Source organism: Cherax quadricarinatus, chromosome 19, assembly GCF_038502225.1.
Source record: "Cherax quadricarinatus isolate ZL_2023a chromosome 19, ASM3850222v1, whole genome shotgun sequence".
NCBI lineage: Eukaryota > Metazoa > Arthropoda > Malacostraca > Decapoda > Parastacidae > Cherax > Cherax quadricarinatus.
The window spans coordinates 37,336,500-37,361,499 of NC_091310.1; the positions used below are offsets into that span (position 1 = coordinate 37,336,500).

The window sequence follows — 25,000 nt, forward strand, 5'->3', positions numbered from 1 at the left end:
CACAAAAAAATATAGTCATTAGAGTAATACATAAATATCCCAAAATTAATAACGTCGTTCACTTTTCCCATCGAGAGAAGAACAGCCGCAACACAAACATAAAACATAGTCCATCTGAATGCTATAAAGTTACAGCAGGAATAAGCTGGAAAATAGATGGCAATACTAGGATAGCAATCAGATTAATCACCAACCAGAATAAAGTTGCTCCCTGTGATATCACCCCAATCCAGGATCAGCAACATGATGATCGAACTGAGAACTCCAAATATTTACCTCCTTATAGTAATGTCGCCTGAGTGGTATCCTTAGATAACCAAGAATCACAAGTGTGTAAAGCTGGCTTGCCTTCATTTATGGAATGAGCTAGACTATTTAATTCAACAAGTAAATGATTTATATCTGTATTCTTTGGCATTAGACACAAAACATTATCAACATATCTGTACCACTCAGCTTTATTGCGAAAGATTTTGTTAAGCAATCTTGTTTTAAAATATTACATACATAAACTGCCAAGGACAGGTGAGAAAGGATTTCCCATTGCCATACCGAAATTCTTAGTGTAAAACTCGTCATTAAACACAAATTTTGTATCAACAATACAAAGGCTAATAAACTCAGTGACTGCAATTACTGGCAATGATAATTTGTAATTAACAGGTTCGTATGATAAAAAACTTAATAAATCATCAAATGGAACTTTTGTACACAAAGAAGTGACACCAAAACTAACCATATTGTAACCATTTAAATTAATCATGATGCTTGATTTATCAACTTAATAAATATTTTTTTAACACTAAGGTTAGAAATTTTGCCAATAATTTGGCTAAATATATCTACTAGCCATTTGGATAATTTATAGGAAACTGAACCTATGAAGCTAACAATGGGTCTGGTTGGATTACCTACTTTGTGTGTTTTTATTAATCGATCCATATATGGTAAAGATGGATTGGTGGTCGTGATTTTTTTATTTGTTCATCTTTGAATTTCACTTGTCGTTTAATCGTTTTATTAAAGTTGCTGTTAAATGAATCTAAGGGATTTTTTAAGTATGGAATAAGTATCTGTATCAACTAGGAGATTATTCATTTTTTCATGGTAATCAGCTTCTTTCAAAATTACTACTGCATTTATTTTGTCTGCTTCAGTGATATGCAGATTTTTATTATTAAGATTTTTCATAAAAATTAAAAAAATCTTTGAGGGTAACTGGGAATAATTTGTCTCATCACAGAACTGTACACCATCCCATTACTCATATTAATTTCGTTACTGGATAATCAGTGTTGACGGCTATGTCTACAAGATTTCTTGTAAAAAAAAAAGTATAATAAGGTTTATTAGGGTCAAATTGAGAAAAGCCTTGAACCAAGATTACTACAACACAAATATAGCATTAAACCTTGACAATTGTCTAATGCTCTGTTTATACATGCGAGAGATTTTAACCGTCCTATTGATTTTAAAAAAAACCGAGAAAGTTGCATCAAGGAGGTCTATGATTGAGAAAAAATAACTGAATCAAGTTCTGAGGCACACACACCATGGTATGTCCTCGGATCACGGTACAACACCTAGCTCTGCTGGGTGAGTGATTGGAAGTAAATGGTATAAAATACCGACACAATGGAAATATAAACACACATGCAGTATATTGTGGTCCTTTATTGACAACGTTTCGCCCACACAGTGGGCTTTATCAAGTCACAAACAGATCTACCTGGGTGAAACATACGCGAGTATTTATAGGATGAGAATGATGGGTCAGGTGGAGAAAGCTGCATGTGACAATCTTCCGAGTAGAGAGATAGAGTCTAAAAAACTTGGGTAGCTTTTAAAAGAGATTGGATAAGTATATGAGTGTTAATCTTCAGTGTTATCATGAACACTGAAGATTACAGGAACAAAATGCTCAATCTACTCAATGACCCAGATACCTACAAACCTCTCACAACTAACCAAGTGGACAACCTTACCTTACAGGACTCGCTGCATTCTGAGGGACTCCGAACCATACCCAGCAACCCCAGACCTGCCAGAATGTACGGCCTGCCAAACACTCACATTGACGCCCAAATCTGTCTATCTATCTATCTATATATACATATATATATATATATATATATATATATATATATATATATATATATATATATATATATATATATATATATATATATATATATATATATATATTCATATGTGCAAGAAAACTGAAAATGAGCGATCCGATCAAACAAATGAAATTCGAGCCACCAGAAGATAAAAAAAAGCTCTAGGCTTTTGGCAAGGTTTCCACTGCTTAGTCAGGAGCTACGCATTGTTGCAATATGTAGATGACGTAGGAGATTATATGGCTGAGGCCATATCTTGGCTCTGAAAGCAGGATATGATGCTGACTACACTGCCAACTTACCCCTAAGAATTTTTCGCTATTACATATTGCACCATTGCATAGCACCTGATGAAACACAGGCAACAGTGCGAAAGGCCTAGTTTTCCCCAGCCCCTAGTAGCTTATTTGAATTTAAAACAAATATCAACAGCATAAAGGAAATTGACAAAATATTGAAAACTCACATTTTTATGATGTTTATAAATTTCCTGAGTTTAGGGAACCCATAAATACTGCACGACGTATACTATACATGTATACCAAGAGAAAGGCTTTTTTTTGCACGTAAAAAGATCATGCTTTTAATAATTTAGAAGAAACTGTGTACCTAAATCCATGTTTCACGAGAAAGTGACTGCGTGAGCACGCAGAAGTTTGGAGGAAATAAGTGAGCAGCCTCTGCTCGTGAGAGTTGCGGCATGATCACGTGATGCTTATATCTTCCCTCCGTGCCCATGGCTAGGCTATTGCTTTAAGGGTGAGACCAGTTTCAGTCCTAGGTGTAAACAACCGTTTATGTTAAAAGTTGCTATCTGGATACATCCCCTACCTTACTCTCTCCTGTGTTTATCAAATGAGTTTTGATATTTTTATCACCTTGTGTTGTCTCTGAAGATTAACCACGGAGCAGAGGGATTTCAGAAGCGCCATGAAGTATAAAACTATCCCTGTTTCATACAAAAAAGAGGCATTAGATGTGATTAAAGGTGACCCACGTGATGGAGACGGCATTGATGCACAGAATGCATGAGCACTTCAGAGCAACTATCAGCTACTGGAACTCTGCATTGTCATCAATGCAAGAATTAGACACATCCACATCAATACAAACACAGCCATTCATCTTGACCCAGAAGAGCCACAACAGTCTTCACATATTCCAAATCTACAAGCAATGACAACTACAAGGTAAGGTATGAAAACTTTATCATTTTTAAATAATTACAAAAAAAAAAAAAGAACATTTCAGGCTGTTTTTTACTCGGTGTCAGGACGTAACCTTGTTTTTTCCCTATGTTCTTCAGTTCACATTTCGCAGTTTCAAGTAGCGCACCGATGTGAGAGTCTTTTTAAACTATCTCAGGTTAATACAGCAGGGAAATGAGTAGCCTATTCTCGCAACACGAAAGATAATCATAAAAATCTGCACCTTTCCTGGATATTTTCGGATTCCTCATATCGCGACTATATTTTAAATTTGCTTATTTCTAGTAGGGGTTAAAATTAAATATACGTCATTTAGAGGTATTTGAGACCTAACCTTCTCTCACTTAACTTAACCTAGTCCAACTTAGCCTCACCTGACATTATCTACCCCAACCTAATCTAACCTACCCCAAACTAACCTAGCTCAACCTAATCTAATCTAACGTATCTGATAGTGAATAAAACAGTATTTGCAGCAAAATAATGAAAGGTTTGAATAAGGGCTGATAAAATGGAATAGAAATAAAAAAGGGAAAATATTGAAAATAGGTTTGCAGAACCATAGCAACAAATTACAAGGAAACTATAGACTTCATATCGGAAGACTGTAATCAGTGTGCAAACCCTGTTATAAAAGAAAGTGAATCAGTAGAGAATTACAGTAATTTTTGTATGTAATGAAGCTAGGTGAATGTTGAGAGGTGGTGGAGGTGGCCAGTCTTGGTTACCTGTAAATGTGTCAGGTTTGTGTTGTAATTCCAAGAGGAGCGGAGAATTATCATTATATTTTTGATCAAGGAAGATGGGTAGCCCCGATTTCTAAAGGAAAAAGATCTCTTCTCCGAAATTAAGGCACCTCCTTTGAAGGGCTTTTTATGAAAGGCTTAAAACACTCTCCGGTAGGAAATCTGAATTTATGCATAATAACATTAATAAATTTTGAAATCACAGGTTATCAATGATTTGTAGCATATTAAACTAGATGTGTTTAGGTCGATGCACGATTCGAGAACGGTAACCCTGTGCCATGTTACTACACCAGCTCCAAAACCTAATGGTTGCACGAACCTTCCTTAGTTACAGTAAACCAACGTTAAAAATTTGAAGCCAACTGGATCAAGCATTCTCTAGTTATCAACGAGAGTTTGAAGGATGGAGATAAACCACTGGAAACCACTTAAAGGTACACATTCAGGGATACTCAAAGATAAGAGGAATCAAAGAGCAATAATTTGAAACCTTAATATTACCTGAAAGTAGCAAATGAAAATATGGTATAACCTTTTCAACGATCTGAAATCTGCAATCGATATATTCATCACTACGATGAATGGGCGCCGCCCAATAAACTTGTTTCTCCGGGAAAACTTAAATCTAGTCCTTGATCAAGAGGACCACATCATATGACCACATCATGACTATGGCATCCCGAATCATGTTATCGAAGAGAATGGTATCTTATAGACATGTTTTGGCTGAAAACTTCTAAAATTCTTAGCGCCTCGTATAACCTTTCCGAAAGAAAGGAAAATAAACTGGTTTAAGGCGTGACCTGTTAAGGCAGGGTTCCCTTTCTGCCGCCGTTGTGTTCAGCTCTGGTACGGGTATATATACCTGGTCCCAGGCACTCCACACACATCCTCAGCTGGTATTCACATCGATAACATGAAGCTCGTGAGTACTGGCTGTGACACAGCCTAAAAAAAAAAAATACCCATTTGAACCACAATTTTCTAATATTTTTAGACAAAAAAATAATGTGATCTTCAAACACCCCAAGCTCGTCTACTTTTAAATACAATCATTACAAGATGAAATGAGAACTAAAACATAAATATGAGCTATAAACTGACCGTAATCACACACATACAAAATCACAAACATAAAATAAAGACTGATCATGTGCTGGTACAGTCGATTGTCTCTTCTAGACAGCATTTTTAACTTTCACATTGAAAGAATCTTAGAGGTGTGTCAATAAATCACAGCATTTCATGGTAGAGTAATGTTTGCATTACAAAAATTTTTACTGTACTACATATAATGTAAATTATCTACTTAAATTACCCCATTGTTGAAGAAAAATGGTAAGTACACTAATTAAATCTACCCTGGTCCTTTAGTTATAAAGTTAACAAGAGAACTATCATGTTGCAGAGTTCACTCCCATAGGTAATTCCCCCAGACTCAGCATTACCATTATTTTCACGCTGACTCAGGCACTAGTCATCTGCTTGGTCGCCCTGGCTACAGCTGCTCCTCAGCATCAAGATAAAGACGCCCAGATCGTCTTGGAAGAGAGAAGCGACTCCGCAGACGGAAATTTCTATTACCAGTTTGAAACCAGCAACGGAATCTCTGAACAGAGGAGGGGCACTCCAGGCTCTGAGGGTCAGAGCAACATGGACGGAGCCTTCAGGTAAGAAACATTTTTTTTATTACTAAAATATCTGTCGAACCTGTTATACTATACATACAAAAGCAGTCCTTCGTAAAAACATTATAACAAGATTGAAGAGAACTATATATTTTAACCTACCACTGAGGCCCTCTCAGTCTACTGAAGTGTTCCTCCGAGTAGGACGATGTAGAGAGCGTTCCTTTAAGTTTCTAGCCTATTAATTAGGTTTGGTTTGGCACATGTGTTTGCGGAATGAAGAATATTTTGTAGCAAATTTTGTTAATAATGAACGTATCTGGTTTCTTAGATTCCGCCTTCTCGACGGCACTATCGCTGAGGTCCGCTACGTCGCTAACGAATACGGCTACCAGCCTGAGTCTGACCTCATCCCCACGCCCCACCCACTCCCTCCTCACGCCATCGAGCAGATCCGCGTCGCCGAGGAGCAGCGTCGCCAGAGCATCACCTTTGATAAATAAATTCGAGGCCGACCTCCTTCTGGATCTCTATTATTGATCTTCCTGTATAGTGACCTGTTGAGGGTAACTTTTATGGTATCCTCCAGCTCACCATGCCCTAGACATACGCCATCTTTATCAACAATGTACAATAAATGTAACAATATCCGTCATTTTGTTTATTTTCCTGAAAACTGAAATTTAACAAGGAAATGAGCTCACCTGCATATTTTCTTAAGCATTGTAATGTTACAGTAGCTTTTGCGATGTAATAATATGTACAAATTTATTGAAAAGAATGTAAAGCCATCAATTACTTCAGAGCTTTCATTTCTGAAAACGATTTCGGTGTTTGAATTTAGAGTAGATAATATATGACTATAACATTTTCTGAAGGGAAATGCTATTTAAGGTCTTCAAAGAAAGCTATAAGAACGGCGCATTCAGTTGCTGTGGTGCGAACAGAAATATATCAGGTTGTCTTTACAGATTATCTGTTGGCCTTGAATTTAAGGGAAGCTTTATTATAAAAGGAAAGGAGACGGTCGCTTCTTCCTCTAGGAGTCTAGAGCAAGAGACAGAAGACCTGAACCAAGGTAAGTAACACTGTTTCATCTCTTTTGAAACTGATACAAGGGAAAAGCCAGGTATGTTAAAGTGATGTAATATCCTCGCCTCACCTCACTTCACCTTCCCTCACCTCACCTTTCCACACCTCAGAGTAGAGGAGTTAGTGGCTGGGAATCGTTTAGATTATAACCAAGTATAGGTAATTACCTATACATGGTTCAAGTTAGTGTTACGACTACATGAGATGAATGGCAGTTCAAAGGCATTTGATAGAATTATTATTAAATGTATACGGAGGCGCTAAGACCGTAGGGGTTATACAGAACTTGGAGAGTAGGAAGTAATGAGGTTTGATCCAAGGAAGATTAAAGTAGTTCCAATTCCCTGGACCTAAAGCCCTATATCGAAAATAAGGTACCTCCACTTAAGGCTTTTGAGAAGAGAATACAAGTCTTCGACACTAGATCTTAGTATTCATGTTTTTTGTTTTATTCCGAGCTAATGCTACTAACATAAAAAATTATTAAAGCATGTTGTCTCTGTTATTAATAGAAACTTAAACAAGTGTTACTGTTGTTGCAAGAACAGAGAAAGGAATCAATGTAACCCATAATCTTCGACCCCACTGACTCAGTGATTCTACAGAGATATTACTGTATTTCATCAGCTAAACTCCCTCTACCTAGATGCACGCAAAAAAGAATAGTATAGAGAGCGATAAAAGCATGTAATACAGTTAAACATCAGCGCTGAAGATCTGAAGTCAATCAGAAGAAGCATTAACAAGTTACCGCAGTGAAACTAATGTTCCAAGTTCTTCAATAAAAATGGGAAATTACCACCTACACAGGACAAACCAATTAGAAACGTCCAGTAAGAAACACCAGCTTAGTTTCGAGTCAATAAAAATAGGCTTTCTTTAGTTACTGCACAGACACCAATATCCAAAAACACACCAGAGCTTTGAAATCCAGAATTTTAATTTTCCCAGTTTCTTCAGTTGAGGTGGAAAAAAAATCCAATCTTTTATATGTATAGCGTTTCATCCGACGCTGGGCTTTTCAAAGCTTTTTTCATTTGTCTTTTTCATCAACTGTCGGTATATTATTATTGTCCAGTGGCTGATTTAGAGGTTCAGGGGCCCTCAGTGGAATAAAATTGAAGGGATCCCTTTCAGGGGCCTCTTCTGCTGTCAGCAATTTCAATTTTTGGAATTTAATTGAAACAAAATATGAGTACTAGAAAATTGTGTTTTCACTTTTACAATAAAAAACGCTTGTATATTATGTAAATAAATGTAAGTGGTATCACAGGGTCCAGAAATCGATAGTGAGAAACTCACGAAGGATTAACAAACAAAGGGTTGATAATTCAGGGTCCGTCAGTAGTCGGGGCCCTAAGCGGCCGGTTACTCTGCTGTGGTAAATCTTCCATTCTCTTTATCTCCACCCGTCTTTCAATAAAATTGTGAAATAGCACCTAAACATTTCGAAATGAATATACACCTTTGTCTAATCAAATGTATAAGCAAAGCCTTCCGGTGGGCATTAAGCGCAACAATGTTCAATGAGGACAAGTTCCAACTGCTGACGTATGGAAAGACTGAAGAAATCAAAAGGGATAGTGTGTATAAAACTCAAGATCACTAAACTGAACGAAAGCAACATGTGGGGGACATCGATTTAATGTGAGCAGATTTATCTTTAAAAAACACAATAAGCCAATTGTTACGAAGGGCAGAACAATGACTGTGAGGATAATGAAAACTCACAAAATAAGGGAATTTGTGCCAATAGTGACACATTTCAAATCACTTGAGCTCTCTTGTTTAGAACATTGTTCATTGTTAATGACTCCGATTACATCAGGAAAGATAACATAACAGTAACATGTTATAATATTTTATGGCCTACACAGAAACAATAATGCATTTAAATTACTGGGAACGCCTCTAAGCGCTATATACGTACTCTCTGCAACGGAGCTACAGATGCATGATAATATCTACACAGTAAATGCTGAAGGGCCAGATTCCACATCCATACACCTCCACAACAACGTACTGGACTGAGAGATAAGGGGAAAATATCAAATTAACCTCGACTTTCAGGAGTTTTCCTGAGATGAGTTTTCTTTAATTTTTTAAGCTTACAGTAGCATGATTACAGTATCCCAGTATAATTTAAATAATGTTTTCGAAGAGAGGATACTTTGCATGCGTTAGCTGAATACTCTATAATCCTCAGTGCCTCGTATAACCTTTGTGTAAGAAAAAAAAAAACTGGTTTAAGGCATGACCTCTTGAGGTTGAGTGCCCTCCCTGCCGCCGTTGTGTTCAGCTCTGGTGGGGGTATATATACCTGGTCCCAGGCACTCAGCACACATCCTCAGCTGGTACTCACATCGACAACATGAAGCTCGTGAGTACCGATTGAGACACAGGCTGGAAAACCCATTCATTTGAACCACAATCTTTTAAATTTAAATTTTATTAGAAATGATGTAAAAACACTTGAGCTCGTTTGCGTAGTGTCCCAGTTTTAATGTAACTAACCATACAACATGAAATGAGAAGTAAAACATTTTATGAAGCCATAAAATGTCCTTCATTACACAGTAATGAAGGATCATCTGTTTTTTTCTGTAAAGCTTCAAGCTTATCAAGTCTGAAAATATTACTAGATCATTCAAAATTTGAGTCAGCCCATTAGCCGGTCTAGACAGTTATGTTCACTTCACATTTCCATTGTTTTTAGTAAATAAGTTTTTGAGGTTATTTGTTAATATATTACTGGTGTTAATGACTTGATAATTACTTAACGAAAATAATGCACTTAAATAAAAAGGTTAACTGACTAGATAAATTACTTCATTATCAAAGATAAATGACATAATGATTCATTAAAGCTGCTATGGGGATTTTATTACACTGCTAACAGGAGAAAATAACATGAATATTACAAGGAATCATCATGGTGAATAGCTCACTTCCATAGGTAATTCCCCCAGACTCAGCATTACCATTATTTTCACGCTGACTCAGGCACTAGTCATCTGCTTGGTCGCCCTGGCTACAGCTGCTCCTCAGCATCCAGATAAAGACGCCCAGATCGTCTTGGAAGAGAGAAGCGACTCCGCAGACGGAAATTTCTATTACCAGTTTGAAACCAGCAACGGAATCTCTGAACAGAGGAGGGGCACTCCAGGCTCTGAGGGTCAGAGCAACATGGACGGAGCCTTCAGGTAAGAAACATTTTTTTTTATTATTGAAATATATGTCGAACCTGTTATACTGTACAAAATTCATACAGAGGCAGTCCTAGGCAAAAACATTATAACAAGATAGAAGAGCACTATATATTTTAACCTACCACTGAGGCCCTCTCAGTCTGCTGAAGTGTTCCTCCGAGTAGGACTATGTAGAGAGCGTTCCTTTAAGTTTCTAGCCTATTTTCTCAGTAAGGTTTTGTTTGGGCATATAATGTGTTTATGGAATAAAGAATATTTTGAAGCAATTTTATTTTATAATGAATAAACCTGTATGGTTCTTCAGGTTCCGCCTTCCCGACGGCACCATCGCTGAGGTCCGCTACGTCGCTAACGAATACGGCTACCAGCCTGAGTCTGACCTCATCCCCACGCCCCACCCACTCCCTCCTCACGCTATCGAGCAGATCCGCGTCGCCGAGGAGCAGCGTCGCCAGGGCATCACCTTTGATAAATAAATTCGAGGCCGACCTCCTTCTGGATCTCTATTATTGATCTTCCTGTATAGTGACCTGTTGAGGGTAACTTTTATGGTATCCTCCAGCTCACCATGCCCTAGACATACGCCATCTTTATCAACAATGTACAATAAATGTAACAATATCCGTCATTTTGTTTATTTTCCTGAAAACTGAAATTTAACAAGGAAATGAGCTCACCTGCATATTTTCTTAAGCATTGTAATGTTACATTAGCTTTTGCGATGTAATAATATGTATAAATTTATTGAAAAGAATGTAAAGCCATCAATTACTTCAGAGCTTTCATTTCTGAAAACGATTTCGGTGTTTAAATTTAGAGTAGATAATATATGACTATAAAATTTTCTGAAGGGAAATGCTATTTAAGGTCTGCAAAGAAAGCTATGAGAACGGCGCATTCAGTTGCTGTGGTGCGAACAGAAATATATCAGGTCGCTTTAATGGATTATCTGTTGGCCTTGAGTTTAAGTGAAACTTTATTATCAAAAGAAAGGAGGCCGTCGCTTCTTCCTCTAAAGAGACAGAAGACCTGAACCAAGGTGAGTACACTACTTCATCTCTTGTGAAATTGCTACAAGGGAAAAGCCAGGTATGTTAGAGTGATGTAATATCCTCGCCACATCTAGCTTCTCCTTCCCACACCTCACCTTTCCACACCTTAGAGTAGAGGAAGCAGTAGTGGCTGGGAATCGTAGGGCGTGTACAACACTTGGGGAATATGACAAATAGGTTTGAGTGATGGAAGTTTAGGGTAGTTCCAATTCCTTGGACATAAAGCTCTTTACTGAAGTTCAAGCAATTCCCTTGAAGAGTTTTCATAGGCAAATAAACTCTCAGACACTATATATAACAGAATATAACAAACATAAAATAATACTGAGTTAGTGCTACTAATATTTATGAATTATTAATGCATGTTGTCTAGAATTCAAAGAATTTTGCATAAAATGTTTTTTTAGGTCGTAATGTAATCAATGAAAGGGATCAATGTAACCCATAATCCCAGACTCCGCTATCTCAGTTATCCGAGAAATGTATTACTTTATTTCATAAGCTAAACCCCCTCTACCTAGATGCAGGCAAAAAAAGAATAGTATAGAGAGCGGCAAAAGCATGTAATACAGTTAAACATCAGCGCTGAAGGTCTGAAGTCAATCAGAAGAGGCATTCACAAGTTCTTCAATAAAAATGGTAAATTGTCACCTACACACAACAGCACAATCAGAAACGTCCAGTAAGAAACACCAGCTTAGAATGTTTAGAGCCAATAAAGAGATACATTTTTTAGTTACTGCACAGACACCAATATCCAAAACAACAAAACAACTCCAGCATTTTGAGTATGAAGCCTCTCATGCGTTATCAACATTGAAACCTTGAAGCTTATTAGATGATTCACTTACGAATTATCGCACGAAATTCATAATTTAAATTTTCCCAATTTCTTTAACAGAGATGAAAAAGAGAGTTGTAGTTCTTTATATATAGAGCGTTTCGTCCAACACTCGGCTTCTTAAAGGCTTTTTTCATTTCCCATTTCACTGACTGTCGGCATATTATTATTGTTCAGTGGCGGATTTAAAGGTCCAGGGGCCCTAAGTGAACAACAATTAGGGAGGCCCTTTCAGGGGACCCTTGCTGCTGTCAACAATTGTACTGCTGGAAATTATATTTAAAGAAATATGAGAACTTAGGTAGTAGGTTGGTAGACAGCAACCACCCAGGGAAGTACTACCGTCCTGCCAGATGACTGTGAAACAGAAACCTGTAACTGTTTTGCACGATGGTAGGATTGCTGGTTTCTTTTTCTGTCTCATAAACACGCTAGATAACAGGGATATCTTGCTACTCCTACTTACACTTTGGTCACACTTCACAGACACGCACATGCATATATATATATATACATACATCTAGGTTTTTCTCCTTTTTCTAAATAGCTCTTGTTCTTCTTTATTTCTTCTATTGTCCATGGGGAAGTGGAAAAGAATCTTTCCTCCGTAAGCCATGCGTGTCGTATGAGGCGACTAAAATGCGGGGAGCAATGGGCTAGTAACCCCTTCTCCTGTAGACATTTACTAAAAAAGAGAAGAAGAAAAACTTTATAAAACTGGGATGCTTGAATGTGCATGGATGTAGTGCGGATGACAAGAAACAGATGATTGCTGATGTTATGAATGAAAAGAAGTTGGATGTCCTGGACCTAAGTGAAACAAAGCTGAAGAGGGTAGGGGAGTTTCGGTGGGGGGAAATAAATAGGATTAAATCTGGAGTATCTGAGAGAGTTAGAGCAAAGGAAGGGGTAGCAGTAATGTTGAAGGATCAGTTATGGAAGGAGAAAAGAGAATGTGAATGTGTAAATTCAAGAATTATGTGGATTAAAGTAAAGGTTTGATGCGAAAAGTGGGTCAAAATAAGCGTGTATGCACCTGGAGAAGAGAGGAATGCAGAGGAGAGAGAGAGATTTTGGGAGATGTTAAGTGAATGTATAGGAGCCTTTGAACCAAGTGAGAGAGTAATTGTGGTAGGGGACCTGAATGCTAAAGTAGGAGAAACTTTTAGAGAGGGTGTGGTAGGTAAGTTTGGGGTGCCAGGTGTAAATGATAATGGGAGCCCTTTGATTGAACTTTGTATAGAAAGGGGTTTAGTTATAGGTAATACATATTTTAAGAAAAAGAGGATAAATATGTATACAAGATATGATGTAGGGCGAAATGACAGTAGTTTGTTGGATTATGTATTGATAGATAAAAGACTGTTGAGTAGACTTCAGGATGTACATGTTTGCAGAGGGGCCACAGATATATCAGATCACTTTCTAGTTGTAGCTACACTGAGAGTAAAAGGTAGATGGGATACAAGGAGAATAGAAGCATCAGGGAAGAGAGAGGTGAAGGTTCATAAACTAATAGAGGAGGCAGTTAGGGTAAGATATAAACAGCTATTGGAGGATAGATGGGCTAATGAGAGCATAGGCAATGGGGTCGAAGAGGTATGGGGTAGGTTTAAAAATGTAGTGTTAGAGTGTTCAGCAGAAGTTTGTGGTTACAGGAAAGTGGGTGTGGGAGGGAAGAGGAGCGATTGGTGGAATGATGATGTAAAGAGAGTAGTAAGGGAGAAAAAGTTAGCATATGAGAAGTTTTTACAAAGTAGAAGTGATGCAAGGAGGGAAGAGTATATGGAGAAAAAGAGAGAGGTTAAGAAAGTGGTGAAGCAATGTAAAAAGAGAGCAAATGAGAGAGTGGGTGAGATGTTATCAACAAATTTTGTTGAAAATAAGAGAAAAAGTTTTGGAGTAAGATTAACAAGTTAAGGAAACCTAGAGAACAAATGGATTTGTCAGTTAAAAATAGGAGAGGAGTGTTATTAAATAGAGAGTTGGAGGTATTGGGAAGATGGAGGGAATATTTTGAGGAATTGTTAAATGTTGATGAAGATAGGGAAGCTGTGATTTTCGTGTATAGGGCAAGGAGGAATAACATCTTGTAGGAGTGAGGAAGAGCCAGTTGTGAGTGTGGGTGAAGTTCGTGAGACAGTAGGTAAAATGAAAGGGAGTAAGGCAGCCGGGATTGATGTGATAAAGATAGAAATGTTAAAAGCAGGTGGGGATATAGTTTTGGAGTGGTTGGTGCAATTATTTAATAAATGTATGGAAGAGGGTAAGGTACCTAGGGATTGGCAGAGAGCATGCATAGTTCCTTTGTATAAAGGCAAAGGGGACAAAAGAGAGTGCAAAAATTATAGGGGGATAAGTCTGTTGAGTATACCTGGTAAAGTGTATGGTAGAGTTATTATTGAAAGAATAGGATAGCAGATGAACAAGGGGGCTTTAGGAAAGGTAGGGGGTGTGTGGACCAGGTGTTTACAGTGAAACATATAAGTGAACAGTATTTAGATAAGGCTAAAGAGGTCTTTGTGGCATTTATGGATTTGGAAAAGGCGTATGACAGGGTGGATAGGGGGCAATGTGGCAGATGTTGCAGGTGTATGGTGTAGGAGGTAGGTTACTGAAAGCAGTGAAGAGTTTTTACGAGGATAGTGAGGCTCAAGTTAGAGTATGTAGGAAAGAGGGAAATTATTTCCCAGTAAAAGTAAGCCGTAGACAAGGATGTGTGATGTCACCGTGGTTGTTTAATATATTTATAGATGGGGTTGTAAGAGAAGTAAATGCGAGGGTCTTGGCAAGAGGCGTGGAGTTAAAAGATAAAGAATCACACATAAAGTGGGAGTTGTCACAGTTGCTCTTTGCTGATGACACTGTGCCCTTGGGAGATTCTGAAGAGAAGTTGTAGAGATTGGTGGATGAATTTGGTAGGGTATGCAAAAGAAGAAAATTAAAGTGTGAATACAGGAAAGAGTAAGGTTATGAGGATAACAAAAAGATTAGGTGATGAAAGATTGGATATCAGATTGGAGGGAGAGAGTATAGAGGAGGTGAATGTATTCAGATATTTGGGAGTGGACGTGTTAGCGGATGGGTCTATGAAAGATGAGGTGAATCATAGAATTGATGAGGGGAAAAGGGTGAGTGGTGCACTTAGGAGTCTGTGGAGACAAAGAACTTTGTCCTTGGAGGCAAAGAGGGGAATGTATGAGAGTATACTTTTACCAACGCTCTTATATGGGTGTGAAGCATGGGTGATGAATGTTGCAGCGAGGAGAAGGCTGGAGGCAGTGGAGATGTCATGTCTGAGGGCAATGTGTGGTGTGAATATAATGCAGAGAATTCGTAGTTTGGAAGTTAGGAGGAGGTGCGGGATTACCAAAACTGTTGTCCAGAGGGCTGAGGAAGGGTTGTTGAGGTGGTTCGGACATGTAGAGAGAATGGAGCGAAACAGAGTGACTTCAAGAGTGTATCAGTCTGCAGTGGAAGGAAGGCGGGGTAGGGGTCGGCCTAGGAAAGGTTGGAGGGGGGGGGTAAAGGAGGTTTTGTGTGCGAGGGGCTTGGACTTCCAGCAGGAATGCGTGAGCGTGTTTGATAGGAGTGAATGGAGACAAATGGTTTTTAATACTTGACGTACTGTTGGAGTGTGAGCAAAGTAACATTTATGAAGGGGTTCAGGGAAACCGGCAGGCCGGACTTGAGTCCTGGAGATGGGAAGTACAGTGCCTGCACTCTGAAGGAGGGGTGTTAATGTTACAGTTTAAAAACTGTAGTGTAAAGCACCCTTCTGGCAAGACAGTGATGGAGTGAATGATGGTGAAAGTTTTTCTTTTTCGGGCCACCCTGCCTTGGTGGGAATCAGCCAGTGTGATAATAAAAAAAAATGAGAACTTAATCTAAAATTCGCATTATCTCCACCCTTCTTCAATAAAATTGTAAAGTGGCACCTAAACATCTCGAAATGAACATACATTTTTGTTCAGGCAAATGTATAAGCAAACTCTTCCAGTGGGCATCAGAGAATAACATAATGTTCGATGAGGACAAGTTCCAGCTGCTTACATATGGAAAAACTGAGGAAATCAAAAGGGACATTGTGTATAAAACACAAGATCACCAAACAGAACGAAAGGAACAAGTGGCAGACATGGGCTTAATAATGTCAGCAGTCTTACCATTTACAAATACAATAAGGTAACTAACTATATTGCGAAGCCCAAAACAATGACTGGGAGAATAACGAAAACTTTCAAAACGGGTGAAATTGTGCCAGTGGTGACATTTTCCAAACCACTTGTGCTCTCTTGTTTAGAGTACTGTTCATTGTTGACGACTCCCATTAGATCAGAAAATGTGTTAGAGCAGTAACATGTTGCAATCCCTTTATGACCAACAAAAAATCAATAAACCATTTAAATTACTGAGAACGCCTGAAAGACCTATTTACTCTCTGAAACGGAACTAGAGATGCAAGATAATATATACACAGTAAATACAGAAGGGCCAAGTCCCACTTCTACACACTACCACAACACCGTATTGGACTGAGAGATATGGGAGAAAATGTCAACTAAATCTCGACTTTCTGTATATTTTCAAGACGAGTTTTCTTAAATTTTTTTGAGCTTACGATAGCATGATTATAGGATCTCATTATAATTTAAATCATGTTATTGAAGAAAGAATATCTTACATGTGTTCTGAAAATTCTATAATCCTCATTGTCTCTTATAACCTCTCTGCAAGGGGAAAAAAAAAACTGGTTAAATCGGTGACCTGTAAAAGTTGAGTGCCCTGCCTGTCGCCGTTGTGTTCAGCTCTGGTGGGGGTATATATACCTGGTCCCAGGCGCTCAGCATACATCCTCAGCTGGTACTCACATCGACAACATGAAGATCGTGAGTACTGGCTGAGACACAGGCTGGAAAAAATCATTCATTTGACCCACAATTTTTTAAGATTCTTAACAGAATTTATGTTTTATTAGAGGTGATCTAAAAACACTTAAGCTCGTCTGCATAGTCTCCCAGTTTTAATATAATTAAACATATAACATGAAATGGGAAATAAAACATTTTTCAAGGCTATAAAAGGCTCTTTGTCGAACACTTATATAGACACAAACTGAAAAACACGCACTTCTCTAGGCACCATCTGTTCTTCTGTAAAGCTTCAAGCTTATCAAGTCTAAAATATGACTAGATCATTCAAAATTTGAGTCAGCCCATTAGCTGTTCTAGACAACTGTGTTAACTCTGCATTTTTATTAGCTTTAGTGAAACAGTTTGAGAGGTTATTTGTTAATAAATTACTAATGTTAATAATATGGTAATATTTTAAAGAAAATAATTCAAATAAAGATGTGAAATGATTTGTTAAATTGCTTCATTATCAAGGATAAATGATATACTGACTCTTAAATTAAAGTTATGATGAGGCTTTCATTACACTGTTAACAAGATAAAGTGACACGTATTACAGGAGGAACCATCATGGTGCAGAGTTCACTTCTATAGGTAATTCCCCTAGTCTCACCATTTTTATTTCACGCTGACTCAGGCATTAGTCATCTGCTTGGTCGCCCTGGCTACAGCTGCTCCTCAGCATCCAGATAAAGACGCCCAGATCGTCTTGGAAGAGAGAAGCGACACCGCAGACGGAAATTTCTATTACCGGTTTGAAACCAGCAACGGAATCTCTGAACAGAGGACTGGCACTCCAGGCTCTGAGGGTCAGAGCAACATGGACGGCGCCTTCAGGTGAGAAACATTGTTTTATTACTGAAATATCTGTCGAACTTGTAATACTGTACAGACACAATTATTATTATTATCAAAACGAAGGGCTAAACCACCGGGGTCATACAGCGCTGCTGTACAGACGCAAGTGTAATAAGAAATTAGCCTGTATCACAGTCTGCTGAAGTGTTTCTCGGAACATGCCTATATGAAGAGCGCTCGTTTTAGTTTCTATGATATTTTCTACATGAGGCTTCGTTTGCTCATGCACCGTATTTCTGGAATGAAGTAATATTTAGAAGCAAATTTTGTTTTGTAATGAACGTGTCTGGTTCCTCAGGTTCCGCCTTCCTGACGGCACCATCGCTGAGGTCCGCTACGTTGCTAACGAATACGGCTACCAGCCTGAGTCTGATCTCATCCCCAAGCCCCACCCACTCCCTCCTCACGCCATCGAGCAGATCCGCGTCGCCGAGGAGCAGCGTCGCAAGGGCATCACCATTGATAAATAATAAATAAGTTCGAGGTCGACCTTCTCCTCCTCTGTTACCTCTGTTACTGATCTTCCTGTATAGAATGGCCTGTTGAGGGTAACTTTTATGGTATCCTCCAGCTCACCATGCCCTAGACATACGCCATCTTTATCAACAGTGTACAATAAATGTAACAATATTCGTCATTGATTAATAAGCTCCAGGTCGACCTACTCGTTGACCTCTGTTGTGGACATTCTTGTATATAGTGATAAACAAATAACCCGCACATAAAAGAGAGAAGCTTACGACGACGTTTCGGTCCGACTTGGACCATTTACAAAGTCACAGTGTGACTTTGTAAATGGTCCAAGTCGGACCGAAACGTCGTAGTCGTCGTAGTAAGCTTCTCTCTTTTATGTGCGGGTTATTTGTGTATCGTTCCAGTCACGGTATTGTGCCTCTTTTTTTTTTTTTTTTTTTTTTTTTTTTTTTTTTTTTTTTTTTCTTTTTTTATTCGCCGGTATTCTCCCGGCCCGGGTCTTTTCCAAGTAGTGGTGACCCGGCCTTGGCTCCCTATCTGGGGAGTGTCTCGAGACTTAAGTCTCCCATGGGAGGAGGTACAAGTACCCCCTCATCTTTGGGACCAACTGTCCCCAGGCCTAGCCACATTCCCCGCCCTCACGGGGCTCGTAGGGAGAAGCTAGGCCTCTGGTCTGCCATCTGCCCCGCCCTAAAAGGGCTCGTGGGGATGGCAGTCTTATGAGCTGCAGATGGTAGCAAGCTCAGGCTATTTTTCTCTTTTTGTTATTTGTATATAGTGAGCTGGTGAGGGTAGCTTCTGCGGTCTCCTTGAGCGCACCAAGCCCTGGACACACACTTTATCATTAATGTACAATAAATGTAACAATATGTGTCATTTTTGCATATTTATTTTCCTGTTTAGTATTAGGATGAATAAACTGAAATTCAGTGCTGGGAAAGAATGCAAAAGCCATCTTCTAGCTTACGATTTTTATTTCTGAAGACGAGTTCGCTATCTAAAGATTTCACGATTCTTAATTAGTAGGATAATGATTCATCCAACTATGTATATTTCCGTACTTAGATATTATTATTATTATAATCATGGGGAGCACTAAACCCTTAGGGATTATACAGCACTTGAGAAGGGATGAATGGTATTCAGGCTCAATTTAGATCTAATTCCCTAAATCAAGAGCCCTTCATCAGCGTCAAGGAACCTCCCTTAAGGGGTGTACTTAAATACCATGGGCACCATTGTGATCACAATGCTGCTTGTGTAGACAAATCTCCCTTCAACATTTGCGAGTTATTTCTAGGGACGAGTTTGGGTTCAAGTGAAGGAAATGTAATATTTAAAATGAGATGATTCAACAAATTACTGCATTATTTTCCTCAGTTTATTCAATCAATAAACACCAAACAATACCTCAGAAATAAGGGTTGTTAAACCATTAAATAAATTTGCATTTATCCCACAAGTTTTCACAAAAACCACAATGATATATGGGGAAGCCGGTAAAACAGCATATATGTACTTATTCTCAATGACTTTTAGACAGTATCGAATTCCAGATTCCATCTTATAAGAACCCTTTTGTTTTACATAGGTTTCCACATAGCCACGACCTCGTTACCAACACGGAATGTGGAATATAAATAATATATAATGAATGATAATTACCACCGAATGTAACAAATAAGTTTTAAGACAAATGTAGATAAGACACATAGGCAACATTTAGGCAACTGTATTCCGAAACGTTTCGCCTACACAGTAGGCTTCTTCATTCGAGTACAGAAAGTAGGCAGGAGCAGTAGAGACGTGAAGACGATATAATCAGTCCATCACCCTTGAAGTCGTAGATTTGAGGTTGTCAGTCCCTCAGCCTGGAGAAGTTCTGTTCCAAAGTCTGGAACTAACTTCTGAATCTACGACTTCAAGGGTGATGGACTGATTACATCGTCTTCACGTCTCTACTGCTCCTGCCTACTTTCTGTACTCGACTGAAGAAGCCTACTGTGTAGGCGAAACGTTTCGGAATAAAGTTGACTAAATGTTGCCTATGTGTCTTATCTACCAACCTGTCGGTATTGTATACCATTTGATAATCAAGACAAATGTAATAATCACAAATAATGGGAAATGAAAACTCAGTCAATATTGGTTAAATTATAATCCCCCACAAAAAAGACTCAACAATATAATAGTAATTAGGCACAATAAGTTACGTTTTATGGAATATAATCATACTCTAATAATCCCACTTGTAGGCTACACGTTTTTTTTTTTAAGAATTTAAGAGTCCTAAGGGAAGAATTAACATCCCCCCCCCATTCCTTGCTTCACCCATAACACACGAAATCCTGATCCTGCTGTTCAGATCCTCTCAATTATTATTATTATTATTATTATTATTATTATTATTATTATTATTATTATTATTATTATAATCTGAAAGAAGTGCTAAACCGCAGGGGTTATACAGAGGATCCTCTCAATACTTTTGCAACTTCTTATTATAATAATTTATATTTATTAATAATAATAAATATAAATAATCCGATGCTCTAAGCTATATTACAATAATTCCTCATATAACCCACAAAAAATGAAGTCAAGCGAATTTAAAGATGTTTTAATGTGAAGCCAATTTTTTTTTATTTACAGAAACATAAAATTAATAATACGTGACACTGATGTCAAAGTGACCGGAGGTGAGGGGAAATAAATAAAGCTGGAGCTTTTGGTCATCTGACCAAGGCCTTTCGCTGGCTTACCTCTCTACCTCTTTAAAAAATAAAGTTATGATTAGAATCACTAGGTTACTAGATTTTTCAGTCTTAGTAGTAAATGAATACTTAGTGGATATACTACTGGAAATCAAGTAGGCCAACTGATGTCACACTGGGTGAAACGTTGTGAAGTCACTTTTCTCCCTAACTGAAGTGGTTTAGACTCACCACTTGTCTGCTTATGTCTTTGTCTACCCACTTGATGTCGCACTGTTGACAGCAAATAAATCGATTAAGCAAGTAATAACTCGAATGGTGTCATTGAGATATAACTCGGATGATGTCACTGAGATGTAACTTGGTTGGTTTTAACAAGAAATGACTCGAATGATTCCAGCTAGACATGACTTCATTGATTCCAACGAGACATGACTCGAATGATACCAACTAGACATGATTTGAACAATTCCAACGACACATGACTCGGTGAAAACTATACCGTCGCATATGTGATTTAGTTTATAATTGAGTTGTTCCTCCCAAAAATATATTATTTGGTCGCATATGAAACGAAATAAGAGGCTGTAATATGCAGAGTGAGAGAGAGAGAAAAAAAATAAGTGAGTTATTTAGACGCACCTAACCTGTATCGTGTTATAATGATACTCGCTACCGATATATTGACGAATAAGACACATGTGCAATACTAGTCATCTTTATTAAAGAAACTTTCGTGAGTAAAGACTGAAACTTTCCGTGAGTAAAGATTCCTCGAGTTGCATATGTGTCTTACTCATCGCCCGCATTTTGCACCTTCGAATAAACACACTGCAACAACAAAAATTCATCTCTGCAAAAGCAATTAACTGCAAGGAGGATGGGGAGGGGGAAGAAAGAATAAGAATGCAACATAAAAACAGAAGTGTCTTTGTTGTGTAAGGAAAGTTGAGTCGTGTTTAAGAGAGTCTCTATTGCTTTCTGGAGGTCACTCAGATGCTATCAATCCTCCAGCGAGCGGCCCAGCTGAGCACCACACCAAGACGAAAGTGAGGGGTGAAAGGGAAAGGGAGTGAGAGGGGAAAGAGGGGGGATGATGAGAGGGAGAGAAAGATAGTGTTACAGGAATGGAGAGGAGGGGAAAGAGAGAGAATGTTAAAAGATAAGAGGGTATGGTAAAAGGGTGAGAATGGTAAAGAGACAGCAAGTCAGCAGGAGGGAAGGTATATTTTCTTATACGAGAACTAATTAAACGACTCACTATATACCACTACTGGCACTGATGCCTATGCAGGTGGCTGCACTCTGACCTCTGCTTGAACAAACCAGCTGCCCACTACTTTCATTTTCCTCAGACACCAGCCTGTAGCTATATCCACCTGAGGCAGACAACGCAAGCCTGCTGAGGATCACTTAACACCTGGCGTTAGTGTAGTTATCACTGAACACTACCACTGGCACTGGTATAATCAACAGACATGACGTGACTACTGGCACTGATGTTATAATCACTAGGCACTACTATTGGCACTAGCGTGATGATCAATAGCCACCATGACATCAATTCTGGCACTGGTGTGAGGTTGAGTGAAAAAAAAAAATTGACTACAAAGTAGATATCCTCGGGTTTTCTCTGTGATAGATAGAAAACTCGACTCGTGAACCTTACAAGCAAAGTAACCTGTGCTTGCACATAAGGATAAATCTATCATGATCCACTGCTGATCTACCGAGCATCACCACTGCTGATCCACCGAGCATCACCACTGCTGATCTACCGAGCATCGCCACTGCTGATCCACCGAGCATCACCACTGCTGATCCACCGAGCATCACCACTGCTGATCCACCGAGCATCACCACTGCTGATCCACCGAGCATCACCACTGCTGATCTACCGAGCATCACCACTGCTGATCTACCGAGCATCACCACTGCTGATCCACCGAGCATCACCACTGCTGATCTACCGAGCATCGCCACTGCTGATCCACCGAGCATCACCACTGCTGATCCACCGAGCATCACCACTGCTGATCCACCGAGCATCACCACTGCTGATCCACCGAGCATCACCACTGCTGATCTACCGAGCATCACCACTGCTGATCTACCGAGCATCACCACTGCTGATCCACCGAGCATCACCACTGCTGATCTACCGAGCATCACCACTGCTGATCCACCGAGCATCACCACTGCTGATCTACCGAGCATCACCACTGCTGATCTACCGAGCATCACCACTGCTGATCTACCGAGCATCACCACTGCTGATCCACCGAGCATCACCACTGCTGATCTACCGAGCATCACCACTGCTGATCCACCGAGCATCACCACTGCTGATCCACCGAGCATCACCACTGCTGATCCACCGAGCATCACCACTGCTGATCCACCGAGCATCACCACTGCTGATCCACCGAGCATCACCACTGCTGATCCACCGAGCATCACCACTGCTGATCTACCGAGCATCACCACTGCTGATCCACCGAGCATCACCACTGCTGATCTACCGAGCATCGCCACTGCTGATCTACCGAGCATCACCACTACTGATCTACCGAGCATCACCACTGCTGATCTACCGAGCATCACCACTGCTGATCTACCGAGCATCACCACTGCTGATCCACCGAGCATCACCACTGCTGATCCACCGAGCATCACCACTGCTGATCCACCGAGCATCACCACTGCTGATCCACCGAGCATCACCACTGCTGATCTACCGAGCATCACCACTGCTGATCTACCGAGCATCACCACTGCTGATCCACCGAGCATCACCACTGCTGATCCACCGAGCATCACCACTGCTGATCCACCGAGCATCACCACTGCTGATCCACCGAGCATCACCACTGCTGATCCACCGAGCATCACCACTGCTGATCTACCGAGCATCACCACTGCTGATCTACCGAGCATCACCACTGCTGATCTACCGAGCATCACCACTGCTGATCTACCGAGCATCACCACTGCTGATCCACCGAGCATCACCACTGCTGATCCACCGAGCATCACCACTGCTGATCCACCGAGCATCACCACTGCTGATCCACCGAGCATCACCACTGCTGATCCACCGAGCATCACCACTGCTGATCTACCGAGCATCACCACTGCTGATCTACCGAGCATCACCACTGCTGATCTACCGAGCATCACCACTGCTGATCTACCGAGCATCACCACTGCTGATCTACCGAGCATCACCACTGCTGATCCACCGAGCATCACCACTGCTGATCTACCGAGCATCACCACTGCTGATCTACCGAGCATCACCACTGCTGATCTACCGAGCATCACCACTGCTGATCTACCGAGCATCACCACTGCTGATCCACCGAGCATCACCACTGCTGATCCACCGAGCGTCACCACTGCTGATCCACCGAGCATCACCACTGCTGATCTACCGAGCATCACCACTGCTGATCTACCGAGCATCACCACTGCTGATCTACCGAGCACCACCACTGCTGATCTACCAAGCATCACCACTGCTGATCTACCGAGCATCACCACTGCTGATCCACCGAGCATCACCACTGCTGATCCACCGAGCATCACCACTGCTGATCCACCGAGCATCACCACTGCTGATCCACCGAGCATCACCACTGCTGATCCACCGAGCATCACCACTGCTGATCGACCGAGCATCACCACTGCTGATCCACCGAGCATCACCACTGCTGATCCACCGAGCATCACCACTGCTGATCCACCGAGCATCACCACTGCTGATCCACCGAGCATCACCACTGCTGATCCACCGAGCATCACCACTGCTGATCCACCGAGCATCACCACTGCTGATCCAACGAGCATCACCACTGCTGATCTACCGAGCATCACCACTGCTGATCCACCGAGCATCACCACTGCTGATCTACCGAGCATCGCCACTGCTGATCTACCGAGCATCACCACTACTGATCTACCGAGCATCACCACTGCTGATCTACCGAGCATCACCACTGCTGATCTACCGAGCATCACCACTGCTGATCCACCGAGCATCACCACTGCTGATCCACCGAGCATCACCACTGCTGATCCACCGAGCATCACCACTGCTGATCCACCGAGCATCACCACTGCTGATCTACCGAGCATCA

General features: G+C 40.2%; 3 protein-coding genes across 3 annotated transcripts; all 3 read left to right on the forward strand.

Annotated features, from left to right (window-relative positions):
- Window positions 1-4,969: 4,969 nt before the first annotated feature.
- On the forward strand, window positions 4,970-6,361 carry LOC128688187 (cuticle protein AMP1B-like). The gene is made up of 3 exons (XM_053775897.2): window positions 4,970-5,005; window positions 5,551-5,750; window positions 6,040-6,361. The coding sequence occupies exons 1-3, from the start codon at window positions 4,997-4,999 to the stop codon at window positions 6,209-6,211; spliced, it is 381 nt and encodes a 126-aa protein (XP_053631872.1). The 5' UTR covers window positions 4,970-4,996; the 3' UTR covers window positions 6,212-6,361.
- A 2,781-nt stretch (window positions 6,362-9,142) lies between these two features.
- Window positions 9,143-10,635, forward strand: LOC128688186 (cuticle protein AMP1B). The gene is made up of 3 exons (XM_053775896.2): window positions 9,143-9,180; window positions 9,804-10,003; window positions 10,314-10,635. The coding sequence occupies exons 1-3, from the start codon at window positions 9,172-9,174 to the stop codon at window positions 10,483-10,485; spliced, it is 381 nt and encodes a 126-aa protein (XP_053631871.1). The 5' UTR covers window positions 9,143-9,171; the 3' UTR covers window positions 10,486-10,635.
- Window positions 10,636-16,758: 6,123 nt separating this feature from the next.
- On the forward strand, window positions 16,759-18,426 carry LOC128688185 (cuticle protein AMP1B-like). Its single transcript, XM_053775895.2, has 3 exons — window positions 16,759-16,791; window positions 17,453-17,652; window positions 17,972-18,426. Exons 1-3 carry the CDS (start codon window positions 16,783-16,785, stop codon window positions 18,141-18,143), a joined length of 381 nt encoding a protein of 126 aa, XP_053631870.2. The 5' UTR covers window positions 16,759-16,782; the 3' UTR covers window positions 18,144-18,426.
- The last annotated feature ends 6,574 nt before the right edge of the window (window positions 18,427-25,000 follow it).

Coding starts and splice junctions, on each gene's coding strand:
- LOC128688187 (XM_053775897.2), top strand. Junction 5,751..6,039: donor AACATGGACGGAGCCTTCAG/GTAAGAAACATT, acceptor CTGGTTTCTTAG/ATTCCGCCTTCTCGACGGCA.
- LOC128688186 (XM_053775896.2), top strand. Junction 10,004..10,313: donor AACATGGACGGAGCCTTCAG/GTAAGAAACATT, acceptor ATGGTTCTTCAG/GTTCCGCCTTCCCGACGGCA.
- LOC128688185 (XM_053775895.2), top strand. Junction 17,653..17,971: donor AACATGGACGGCGCCTTCAG/GTGAGAAACATT, acceptor CTGGTTCCTCAG/GTTCCGCCTTCCTGACGGCA.